This window comes from Opisthorchis viverrini (assembly GCF_000715545.1).
Source record: "Opisthorchis viverrini unplaced genomic scaffold opera_v5_83, whole genome shotgun sequence".
Lineage (NCBI taxonomy): Eukaryota > Metazoa > Platyhelminthes > Trematoda > Opisthorchiida > Opisthorchiidae > Opisthorchis > Opisthorchis viverrini.
Genome location: NW_008751739.1, coordinates 1,152,789 through 1,164,739, shown reverse-complemented (window position 1 = coordinate 1,164,739; position 11,951 = coordinate 1,152,789). Strand labels below are relative to the sequence as shown.

General features: G+C 44.8%; 1 protein-coding gene across 1 annotated transcript in view; it reads left to right on the top strand.

Annotated features, from left to right (window-relative positions):
• The window catches only part of T265_04810 (hypothetical protein), a gene marked incomplete at both ends in the record, with an annotated part of 61,051 nt that overhangs the window by 35,431 nt on the left and 13,669 nt on the right, over positions 1–11,951 (top strand). Inside the window, 5 exons of the mRNA XM_009169648.1 lie at positions 3,865–4,052; positions 4,716–4,871; positions 5,540–5,753; positions 7,293–7,360; positions 7,832–8,078. Of these exons, the coding sequence (XP_009167912.1) occupies positions 3,865–4,052; positions 4,716–4,871; positions 5,540–5,753; positions 7,293–7,360; positions 7,832–8,078 (873 nt within the window). The remainder of the gene's footprint in view (positions 1–3,864; positions 4,053–4,715; positions 4,872–5,539; positions 5,754–7,292; positions 7,361–7,831; positions 8,079–11,951) is intronic.

Here is an 11,951-nt window from a genome sequence, read left to right as displayed (position 1 = left end):
TATATATATATATTATATGTGCTGCCAGGGTAGGATTCCATTTGCAAGCAAATGATATATAAGGAATATATGACAGCGTAAGGCAATGGTGCAACGGGTTAAGTAGGAGTCCACTAAGTTAAAAATGGATTGACAACTTCACATAGATTGGTGAGCTATCTGCGCACATGGTACATCGTCTGCTGGTCACCCAGTCGTGAGATTCGCGCGGAGTTCCCAAATGGGGCGCACTGACATATCAGGCACCCGCGTGGGACTAAGTCGCCGTTGATCCCACACACAACGGTAACCGAATCGTTTGCTTCAGCTGTTTTGTGCTTAGACTGGATGTCCTAATCGGACGAGCGGGACTTGACTTATCGTTACTGCTTTGGGGTCTGTGTTGTCTCCCAAGATTCGGAATCAGTTCACTGTCTAACGGTCGTCTGTGTTGCGAACTGACCTCTGACCTGATGGCTGTTCTGACAAAGTCTGGATTACGTAGCCCAGACCATGTTTGCCACATGTTCCGCTATCTTGACCAAATAAGCGCCTCTGTAGATGCTGGAGTTAGGTTAGACACTTCTGACTCAACTTTGTGCAGAATTGAATGGTGGGTGGGAAGATTGAACAATATCGGGAATTTTCCCACATGTCTCATCATCCCGTCCGTTGCTCACTACCATGTCCAGAACATCAGTTAAAGTATGGGAGGTAAAACCGTGATCGATCAGCTGCTGTTATTCTCGTTAGGATCATCGAAAGTCGCACACGCTGATGGCTTCGTCGACGTAGACAGGCCTTTAGATTATGCTGTTTACATTTTCTCATCAGGTACGGTAACACATCCTCGATGTTTACAACAGACACTTTCTCAGCTCGAAAATCGTCGAAAGGGATGCACTGTTCGCAGCAGATCTTCGTCGCGCACCTTACATGTGCTTCGTGGATTACCCTGATGAGATATAGCTAACGGCTGAAAACAGGAGTTCAAGGTGACGAAATTAGTCGCATACATTCATCTGCAAACCAGTTTGGTTTTGACAGGAGACTCACCTGGATCGACTGGATGTGCTACACCAGGTCGACTCATGTTTCGAGATAACGCAATAGTCGTAATACATAACGTGAGCCGTCGAAGAGTTCTGGACAACTTTATGACGAAATTAGTGTTGTCAGATCCTACTCATTTTTCTCGTTTGAATGTTTATAGCTTCAGGATGAAAGTAGATTTAAGGTGAACCTCTTGAAAGTTTAGCATACCCTTTTGGACAGGATCAAAATCCAGCCAAAAATAACCGTAGTTAGTTAGACATCATTGGACTTTATTGCACGAATTCTCTATCACAGAATGTATAATGCACAATACATCTGAAGTGAGGCCGAAATTGGTTTGCGCGCATGTAGCTTCAACAGGGGAGTCATGAATCAGGCAGAATTAAGAACATTGCTTGCAGTTACGTGTGTCGGTCCCTTGTGAATCCCAAATCGCTCACTCACCCACTACGGTGATCTCGCAGAACAAGGTTAGCTGTCTGGTGTCTTTCAAAGTTCTGTTCTCTTATAAACACTGCGCTTTGACGTACGTCATTGATTTCCTTTCCGGCTTCTACCACGAATATGTGAGCTGAACTTTCTCCAGGGTTAAATCCGGATTATCAGTCACCATTATCAACCCACTGATTGTTTTAACATCCAGTCCTACAACGCTTGCGACAGCCTTGGAACTCGGAAGCTTATTCAGCTGCTATTGAACTATGATGAGTTGGGTCCAACAATAACTATTCGTTTTTTTCTCTGGCGTATTCCCCTCGCTAGTATGACGTAACCCATACCCGCTGGACTGCACTCCACCAAGTCATGGGCAGGTGGAACGATTCGTTGCGTGTGCCTTAGAGGTTACGCCAGAAATCACCAACTCCAGGGTTTTCTCAAAGGTTTTTTGTGGGGTACCGAGCGACGCCGAGTCCAAGTTCACCAGAGGGAGTCACCAGCAGTATCACAATTCGCATGAATGAGGCTCTTGCCTCCGCATCGTAAACCCAAGCTGAACCGATTTTTCTCTGACATTAGACGACTGACTACAGATAGCGATGTTCCATGTTAGTGCATGTATGAGCAGTGGAGTTACGATGACAATGAGACTGCACAACTACAGATGAGTTGCAGCCAGTAACAAAAAGGCTCATTTGAAAACTTGTGGTCAAATGTTACTACACTGCCGGGGTTCACGACGCAGGGAACGCGCCTCCACAGGCGAACTTTTTTAATGTGAGTTTCCTCACGAAAGCAGAATACGGAAAACTGCTTATGAGTGTTGTGTATCTTTACATCGTGCAGTACCCCGAATTCCACTGCATGCTTGCCTGCATTAATTGCAGCAACAACAATTGGAAAATCTGGAAAGCTGACGGATTTCCTGCTGGACAGGTTACATCTAAAAAGCACGGTTTCGGAACAGATTTGAGGCCACTTCGGTATTCGTTTTCTTCCGTTAAATATAGGGCTTAGTTGATTGCGCAGGTGTTCCGGCCCCAAACTACGATATTTTTTCTTCGGATTACACTACCTGTTATCAGTGCCGAAATTACTTATTGCCCTTATTATACAAGTACCTGTGTCGGCACCACGTTTTTCCATAGCTGTTAGCGATATGTCCACTTAGTGCCGCTTGGTTTCAAACCCAAAACCACACACCTGAATGGTACATTCAAAAATCCGTCATTCGGCAGCAGGGGGCCCTTTGCCCGACCAAAGTCAAGTATCATTGGCCACTTCCGTTAAGATATTTGAAGCCTGGATATCGGAGGACTCATTAGCGACCTGTTTATGTTCAGCCGAAATTTTGTCTCGACGTAACACACTTCTCTTAGAGTTGCTGAAAACCATCACAAAGGAGACATTCAGCTGGATTCAATTGAGTCTCCCGTGAAAACCAAATTAGTGTGTGAATGAGAATGCTTGGCAAAGATCTTGTCTTTCCGAGTGACAACAAGTTGCACAGCTTCCTTTGGTGTCGGTTCCTTAACGGAGGTGGAATCTCTAACATAACCTAGATCATAACCAACTAAGAGCTGTTTAATCGTATGTTGGTTTTCAGCTATCTACTCTCAGGGCTCCTGTTTTTTAAAAGAAATTTCCTTGCTCTCATTCAATCTGGGCACACACTGTTGGAACAGTTGATTGACCCAAACGAGAACTGTAACTAAAATGTAGTTCGCATGTGCGATGCATCATGGTCATTTTTGCATGTTGTTTTTTGACTAGTAATCAAGTGAGGGATGGTCAAGTAGCCAAGTGATTTTCGCTGCCTATGGTTCACATTGACGGATGAACTGTGCTCACTCAGTCACGTATCGGTAGCCTAATCACTTGGTTGAAAATCATCAGCAGTGCGCATCTCATGAAACTCAGAGTTTGGAACCCGCGACCTTCCGGCTAGTGGTTGGCCACGAGCAGCTGATCAGCAGTCTGATTAGCCCTCAGTCATCAATTAATCAAGGGATTCACATCAAGCTATTACACATTTTGGCTGCGTACTCGTGTGACCACTTCTCAGTAGGTTTCACTTTTTCATTTACTTCCTCGAATGAAGAATGAGTGTCGCTGTCTTGTCTAAGTAAGGGATAATCACACTACTGATAAGCCGCGTGTGGATGGAAAGTTAAGCGTTCAATCACTGACCGGGAGGTCGAGGGTTCGGAACTCTGGGTTTCGTTATGTGCGCACTGCTGATGATTCCCAACAAGGATGAAACGGCTGTACAGTGCTGCTCGACTTTTCACCATAGGATAAAATTTCTATTGGAAGTCGTCAAATCTCCTCACTACCATCAACTACCAATCACTTCATTTTGAATTAGTGTCCTGTTTTTTCTTCCTTTAGGACAAATCACCGCTGCTGGCCGCATTCCTCCCGCGAAGGTGCTTGTTATCGGTGGTGGCGTCGCCGGCTTGTCAGCTGTGAGCACAGCACGCGGTCTGGGTGCTGTCGTGCGCGCCTTTGACACACGTGAAGCTGTCCGTGAACAGGTCGAATCACTTGGTGCAGAGTTCCTCACGGTCAATGTCAAGGTATCTATGGTTTATTTCTTAGCTGCCACTGAGAGAGAGACAATGCATCCACCGTATTACGCAACCCTTTTCAACACGTCCTCGTGTGCAGTACGAGTTTATTTGAATGTTCCCATCACAATGAAAAAGGTGTGCTTCATCGGAGACCTTTTCGATCACTCATTCGCATAACTAAAAGCGAGAGTCTAGTCTAAGTAATAACCAACCTCAAACGACTTCCATCTGAAAGGTGTACAAATCAGTCTGTCAATCCCCGTTTCAGTCTTACTTCTCCATATTCACCGTAATAAGTAATCTGTACATAGCTGTTGATTCCACTAAATTGTTTGGTACTTATACAACAAACGAATTTTCCTATCGATTTTCCGTGACTGAAATATAGCCACATGTGGCTTAGCAAGCTTACTTGAGCGAAGTAATGATTTTACGCTGTATTCAAGTTATCTTCGTTTTCATTGTGTTATATATTACTGCCAATGACAGTTTCGAACACCTGTTCAGTTCCTCATAACCAGCCTGTTCTACAGATTCCTTTCCAAATGATATCAATGAGCTAGAATGGTTCCCTTTAGTTGCTTTAGCCGGTCTCTTGTTCCTCCCTACTTGAGACAACCTGTACGATTTTTTCCTCGTATCACACCGGGTCTCACTGCTTTTACTCAGGAATCTGGTGAAGGTGTAGGTGGCTACGCAAAGGAGATGTCTAAGGAATTTTTGGATGCCGAAATGGAACTCTTTGCCAAGCAAGCCAAGGAAGTCGATATCATTGTCACCAGTGCTCTGATTCCTGGCAAACCGGCGCCGAAACTGATTACCAAGGTGAGTTCTTCTCTGATGGTTGCTCAATTGTGCTTCCTTAAGGTATCAAGGATGTTACTAGGTATGCTACCACCTGAATTTATCGTAGACCCCATGCCAGCACTGGTAGCGTCAATTCCTCCGAGTGTATCCGAATTTGTTTGGATTTCCGGTATCGTAGATCATTTGACCATAAACATCAGCTACCGGTTATAGCGCACCAGTGGTCCACGACATATCTGCGTAGCATTGTGCCTCAGTGGTTAGAGCGTGAATTTACTGACCAGAATGTCTGGTTCGAACCCGACCTCTGCGTCTCGACTTCCCCTGTCTAGGTTTGGGCAACCTGGCAGTGTTCCAGCCCTCGTGCTTCCTTGGGGTAGCGTAGCAGTTAGGCACTGAAAGGGTGCTACAGCTGAATGAGATCACTCCTCACCCATCCAAATTAAAGGCGTAGAATAATACTCATACCAGTAACTATACTTTATTTGAGCGTAATTATTCTGGGAAATTGGGATGAGACGATTGCATTCCTCTCCATTCTCTCCGTTGGTGTTTTAGAGCGTTTAGTATCGACCTACTCTCATTAGGTCCCATCTGTTTTGGGAGAACTCCAAGAAAACACTCATGAAAAGAGGTTTGTGTATGTTTTTCTTTATCACCTTAACTCACCCTTTTCATTGTTCCAGGCTATGGTAGAGTCTATGCGCCCCGGTTCGGTTATTGTGGATTTGGCAGCGGAGGCTGGAGGGAACGTGGAGACCACTAAACCTGGCACGTTATCCTACCACAATGGAGTGGCTCATGTGGGCTATACCGATCTGCCCAGTCGCCTGGCAGGCCAGTCATCCTCGTTATTCTCCAACAATGTGGTCAACTTCCTTCTGTCAATGACCCCCCCAGGTACATTTGGACTGATACTTGGCCGTGTTGTTCCTTCGTGGTGGAAAAACCAGGTGTTCGCTGTGCTGTTGTGCGATGGCCCTCATTAGTTGTGTTTGACCAGTTCTAATACTCCACCCAAGTTGTTACAATTAGTTCATATCAAATAGTACGGCCTCTGCCTCAGTCATGAGTGCACACGCAGGATGACGACCACTACCCGATTTCCATCTTCAGCTCGAGAGCTCGAAATAGCGCATTGGTTTAAGTCCGTGATTCGAACCCAAACCCGACATCTCGACTGCGTAACCGGGCAGTGTCCCAGCCCTCGTGGTTCCTTCTGGTGGCATGGCAACTAGGCACTGAATAGGTGTTTCAGCCGAGGTTTTGTACTTTTTTATGATGTTGGCGCCCTGGTACAGTTGTGTGTGTGTGATCGGGGACCTGTTAACATGAATTCCACCTTTCTTGAAGCCTAAATGCAAGGGTCGGACAAAAGGGGATCTCTTTCGCATGGTTCTTTAACTTATATAAAAGCTTCACTGGACCAGGCAAGCTTGATCTCGTCTGAGGTTACCATTCCAGAATGCACCAACTGTATCTGCAAGGAGTTCACATCACTAACCACAGCACACTAGTACGTAACACTCTCCAATGCATACTATTCCGTTACACCCTTGTTATGTTATATTGAAGAGATTATTTCCCAGGTTCCACGATAGTTAACATCTCAGTGGCACAGTTTTTTTGTTTCTCTGACCACTTTTGACATCCGTAAATTTCAGCGCTGAAAAAGTTACCTCTCAGAGTGGACCAGCCCTAGTTGATGTTTTCTGGTAGTTCCTACACAGAGGTTCAATTGTATCCTAATGAGCTTGTTCTCTGGGGTAGAAGCAAGTCATTCAAACCTCTTAATGTGTTGACTAAACATACTCCAGTGCATTTACAAAGTTGAACGATTCCATGTTCCTGTGAAATTTGGAGATCTTAGGTGATGCAGGGGACTTCTTTGTAGTACAGGTCATTTTGATCGACCCACACAGGTAGTTTGAGTAGAACACTTTTTTATTCTCAATAAAAACAGGCCTCTAGTGAACTTTACATCAGTTTCAACTTGCAACCCGTTGTATTTGCTGTTGTTGTTCCTTTCGTTCCTCTTGGACCCTTCACTGCTATCCATCACTTAAGTTTTTATTCCATTATGCTTGGGCATAAGCAGTCGAAGCATGGTACGATGGCGAAACGCCTAATAAAGGTATTTATAAGTGAGTGGATTCCAGTTCGAAGTAACTCATAACCACTTTTAACCGGATGTTTCCGCCTACGTTTAGAAACTAAGAAAATCGCATTTCACTGATCTGCGAGATGTGCCTCGTTAGACCTTCCCCAATGCAACCAAAAACCTGAAACAATTTGCAACACAGAAACAAAATCGCGTCCTTAATCTTGTTCCTTTGGTTTCGAATGCCTCCAGCTATTGTTCTCAGTCGGCTTTTGATTCTCTTCCATTAACTTCTCCATTGAACTCCTGCAAATAACCTATTTCCTTAACGTTTTCAGGTTCAAAAGACCGCTTCTACTTAAATCTGGAAGATGAAGTTATTCGGGGAAGTCTTGTTTTACATGAGGTTAGTTTGCAAATTTTCATGGCCCGAAATCCGGTTTAGCTCTGTTCAGTGTGGACACTCACCTCGTCGAATTCGACATCGAGGAAAGCGAATCCATGTTTCAAAACATGTTCTGTGAAAAAAACCTACAACACCTATCATTCTCGTGTACACATAACTTTTGATCTTGTGCGATGGAGACCTGTAATATGTCTACTCTTGTAGTTGATTTTCACGCCAGGCCTTATGTGTAGGGGCGATATGGTCCAAGTGGTTAGAGCGCGAATTTACTGACCGGAAGGTCCGTGGTTCGAACCTGACCTCTACCCTTCGACTTCCCCTGTCTAGGCTTGGGCCGTCCTCGTGCTTCCTTCTGGTGGCATGGCAGTTAGGCACCGAAAGGGTTACAGCTGAACCATTTTTTTATTTCCTTATATGTATTGTCAGTCGCAGAGACCGACGAAAGCACATTACTCCTTCGTTCATCAACAGGGTAAATTGATCTGGCCTCCACCTGCACCACCGACACCACCTGCACCGGTACAACCGGTCAGTCCGAAATCGGCCACTGCTGTGCCGGTCCAGGAAGCTGCAACTCCAGCAAGTCTCTTTCAATCCAAGCTTCGAAGTACCGTCAGCACGGCCGTTGGTTTGTCCGGTCTAGTTGGCCTCGGATTGGCTTCGCCGTCACCTGCATTTACCACAATGTTGACGACATTCGGTTTGGCTGGAATTGTTGGTGAGTGGAATTTCTTTTATCCGCGCATCCGTGCCTCATTTTCACTTCCATACGCAATGAGCAGCAACAGTCGATTTCACCGGGTTTTGTGGTGAATGAGTTAGTTCAGTTAAAAGCTTGTGTTTCGGTATCTCGTTTCCCGAGTCGGAGTATTTTCGCCAAGGCTTTGGAAGCCAGGCATGTCAATCTGTGTGCATCCTCCGATGTATTATATGCAATCCCAGGACATTGCTTACTCGGAGATAGGAATAGATTCGCACTTGAATATTTCGTTTAGAAGGTTTATTCGGTGAGGCTAATTTCTACTCGACTTGCATCAGTAGTCTCTTTAGTCACAGCCACCATGCCGTTACTTTTCACTGTACGTTTCTCGTTCGGTCTTCGGGCGCCGCTGTCGAATGACTACTCGTATGCCCTTAGCCTACAACGGTTCATCTGTGCGGGAAATCATCGGCACCAAAAACCCACCTGAGAACACCAAAGGATGAGCGTGGTCGTTTCTGCTACAGTATGTTTATTCTTTCCTTACTTTTCCGCAGAGAAATTGCCTGCTTCAGAGCTCATAGTTGCACATTGGTTTACATACGAGCTCCTGACGTAAATACTCGATCACCCCTTTAACACAGACAAAGTGGTTATATCAGGCCACGTGGTCCCTACGCGTCCCACTGCAGCAGTGTGCCATAAGGCCGCCAAAGCTGATCGGTTTGGTTTCCGGACTGAACAATGTAATCCCGATTATGCTGGGTTTCTGGGCACAACTGCGTAAACCAGCAATAAGGTAGTATGGGTAACCGCTGAATGCGTTTGGCTTTTCAGGTAGTTAACTGGACTCAGTTCGATTGCCAAAAGATGATGACGTAACGCGCCACATGGGTACATCATATCTCATAGCCTTTGAATTAAAATTTGCGTAAACAGACCATTCGCGTCGGCGTTGTCAATCAAATTATTGCTATTCGAAGGGGTCCTTTTGACAAATTTCAAAAAAAAGCATCCCGAGAATAATTGTAGATACAAGAAAGTGTAGGTGCTATGCTGGATGACAGTTCACCCTTTGAAAACGAGAAAAGACTATACCATTGCATACATCATATCACTCAGAGCACGATATGTACCACGAAAATGCCCATCTACGTTATCTTCTCGTGTTATAGTTGTGCTGAAATACATCTTTGCTTTAGACCTAAGAATTCTGGTAAACAGTAATATTCCGGATGGGCTTTTCGCTTCCAACCACTTCTCACTGGCCCGGTTCGGATCGAAGGGTAGCTGGAAACAAGACTGGTGGTGGTGTTCTGATATACGTGAATCGTCGCTGATACTCCATCTGGAAAGCACTTTCATTTTGGATTTCTCAAACATACACTGACTATTATGTGAAGATGTATTTTCCTCAACATCATGATATCCGTCCAATTGGTGGATGTCTGACCGTTCCCTGAAGAAAGTTTTTGGGTCAAAACAGAGCGACTCTGTGTCTTGGCTTGTGGTAACCTAAGCCACGTTCAGTTATCTCCTATGGGTACATTTGACAGTCAAATTTACACCTAGGGGCCAAGCCTACAGGTATGCATTGTATGTTTGTTGACACAATGAGCCTTCTCTTAGGCTTGCGTTATCCAGTTGTTCCCTAAAGTCCTCCCTTAACTGGACTATCAAATAATGATCTATGCTGAGAAACGTCGAATCCGTGGGTATAATCCGATTACTCACCCCTTAACCGTATTTGATATATGGTTGACACCACAGACTGCTATGTTCTGACAATAAGAATCTGTCCTTACAATACTCCCCGCTTTCCTGTACCTGAGCTTTTATCTGGATTTTGGTTATCAATGGGAGGCAGTCTATGTGAGCGCAAACTGCCTCACCTCAGCTGCGCTCAAGAAATGCAGACGAGCCAAAGAAAAAAAAACGTTTAGCTCCGCAGACGACCAAAGTATGTCCCATGCAAATTGATCAATGCTGAATATCATTTTCTTCTCCATCCTTTTGTCCACTAGTGTCGGTTACTGCGAAGTTCCTTACATCAGAAAAGAAGTCATACCACAACTGCATCCATCCTATACCTATAAGCCAACATATGGCTCAATTACTCAACTAATAACACTATCCTCAGAAAACGTCCATCAGGAACTAACGAAATCATGCTCGCACAAAGCCAGTGGACCGGTCAAGGTGTCACCGGTAATGTGCTCAAGAATGCTGTTCCACTGTCACGTGTTCAGTCATGTGCGCTTAAAATCCCGTAGTGCCAACAGATGAAGAGTATCTCCGATTCGAGGAGCCTATCAATATTGTGATTCACCGAAACACCGTGGCATTTCAAACACCTCTGTTTTGTTGAAGTTGTTAGAACGATTCCTCCCTGACATTAGAGGGCCTTAACTCAGCGTTCTTATGATGTACATCGTAGATCTATTGCAGTAGTCTGTTCCTGCCGCACGATATCACAGACCTTAAACGTCAAATCAAAGTACTTCTGGGTCTAATTTAGCAGTGCCCTCGACTCAGTTAGAATATCTCTGCTTCCTAAGCTCTCCTGAGTAGCCATAGGAAGAACCCTTCCGTCTTTGGACAAATATTTTACGACCAGTAGGACAGTTTGATCAGACTGATAGAGAGGTGTTGAATACTTGCCGACACACATCGCCTGTCCTAAAGGGTAGTTTTGTCACCTTTTTTTCATTTTCTTCTATTTGGAACGTGCGGACCAGTTTCATTTTTAGTGTTCAACCACTGACCGGAAGCTCGTGGGTTCGTGAGATGCGCACTGCTGATGATTCCCAATAGGGATGAAACAGCTGTACGGTGCTTCTCGGCTCTCCACCATAGATTGGCCCACGGTGCTTCTCTCCACCATAGATTGGCCCCTATTGACAGGATGAAATCTCCATTGAATATCACCAAATATCCTTACATTATCCTCAAACTATATCTGTGTTGCCGAAGCATGTTCTACATCGTCGATGCCGGCTTATTGAAGTAGGTCATCAAAGCTTTATCCTATAGGACGCAAGACATTTCGCAACGAAACCCATCCAACTTCACCGAGGCGAGATAAACAATCTGTGGCTCAAAGTACTATCAACGGTTGCTCAGTACCTCAACCCGATTGTTCATCTCTTATTTCTAGAACAGCTGACTTGGGCACGTTAATAGGGTCTTGCCTAAAATTCGAAGACTGTCATACTATGACGTGGTTCCTAAAACACTACCAATTAAGTCATCCGGAATTTTACCGGATTATTTTGTGTTCTTCATCAGCGCCTTTCGGCGTCCAGAAAAGGAACTATTTCATGATCGAACAGCGCATTTGGATCTTACCAACCTCCTTTTGGTTTTCTGTTAAACGCATTAATTGAAGGAAACAAAATTTCGTTCTTCATCCGTCAGATTCGAGTCTAATCAACTGCCTCCTTGCACAGCTCCACCACGCATTCATAATAAAAAACATCTGCACATTAGAGCTATTTGATTGCCTGTATCGCTTGCCTGGTGATCCTAGAACAATCTTGCAGGTCCAAACTTTCAGAACCAATGCGGGCACGATTTGTTCTCCATCATGAAACGTCTTCATCTCGCCAAGTATTTTTTCCGCCACCTGCCCCCCCCCCCACGATTTACTTGCTCTTTTTCGGTTTTCGTATACATGTTATTCATACGCCTACGTCCGTGTATCATGTGTGAAACGGTTTTGTCTGAAAATCCGCTAGCACCGATCAATTGTGAAGACTTCTTGTCTGTCTTCTTCCCAGGCTCGTGGTTGAAGTCACGGGTCTGTCTCCTTGTTCCTCAGGGTTGTCTACCTTCATTGTATGCTTGTTTTACTTCACTACATGAAAACATACGTTCACTTTGATGGAACCG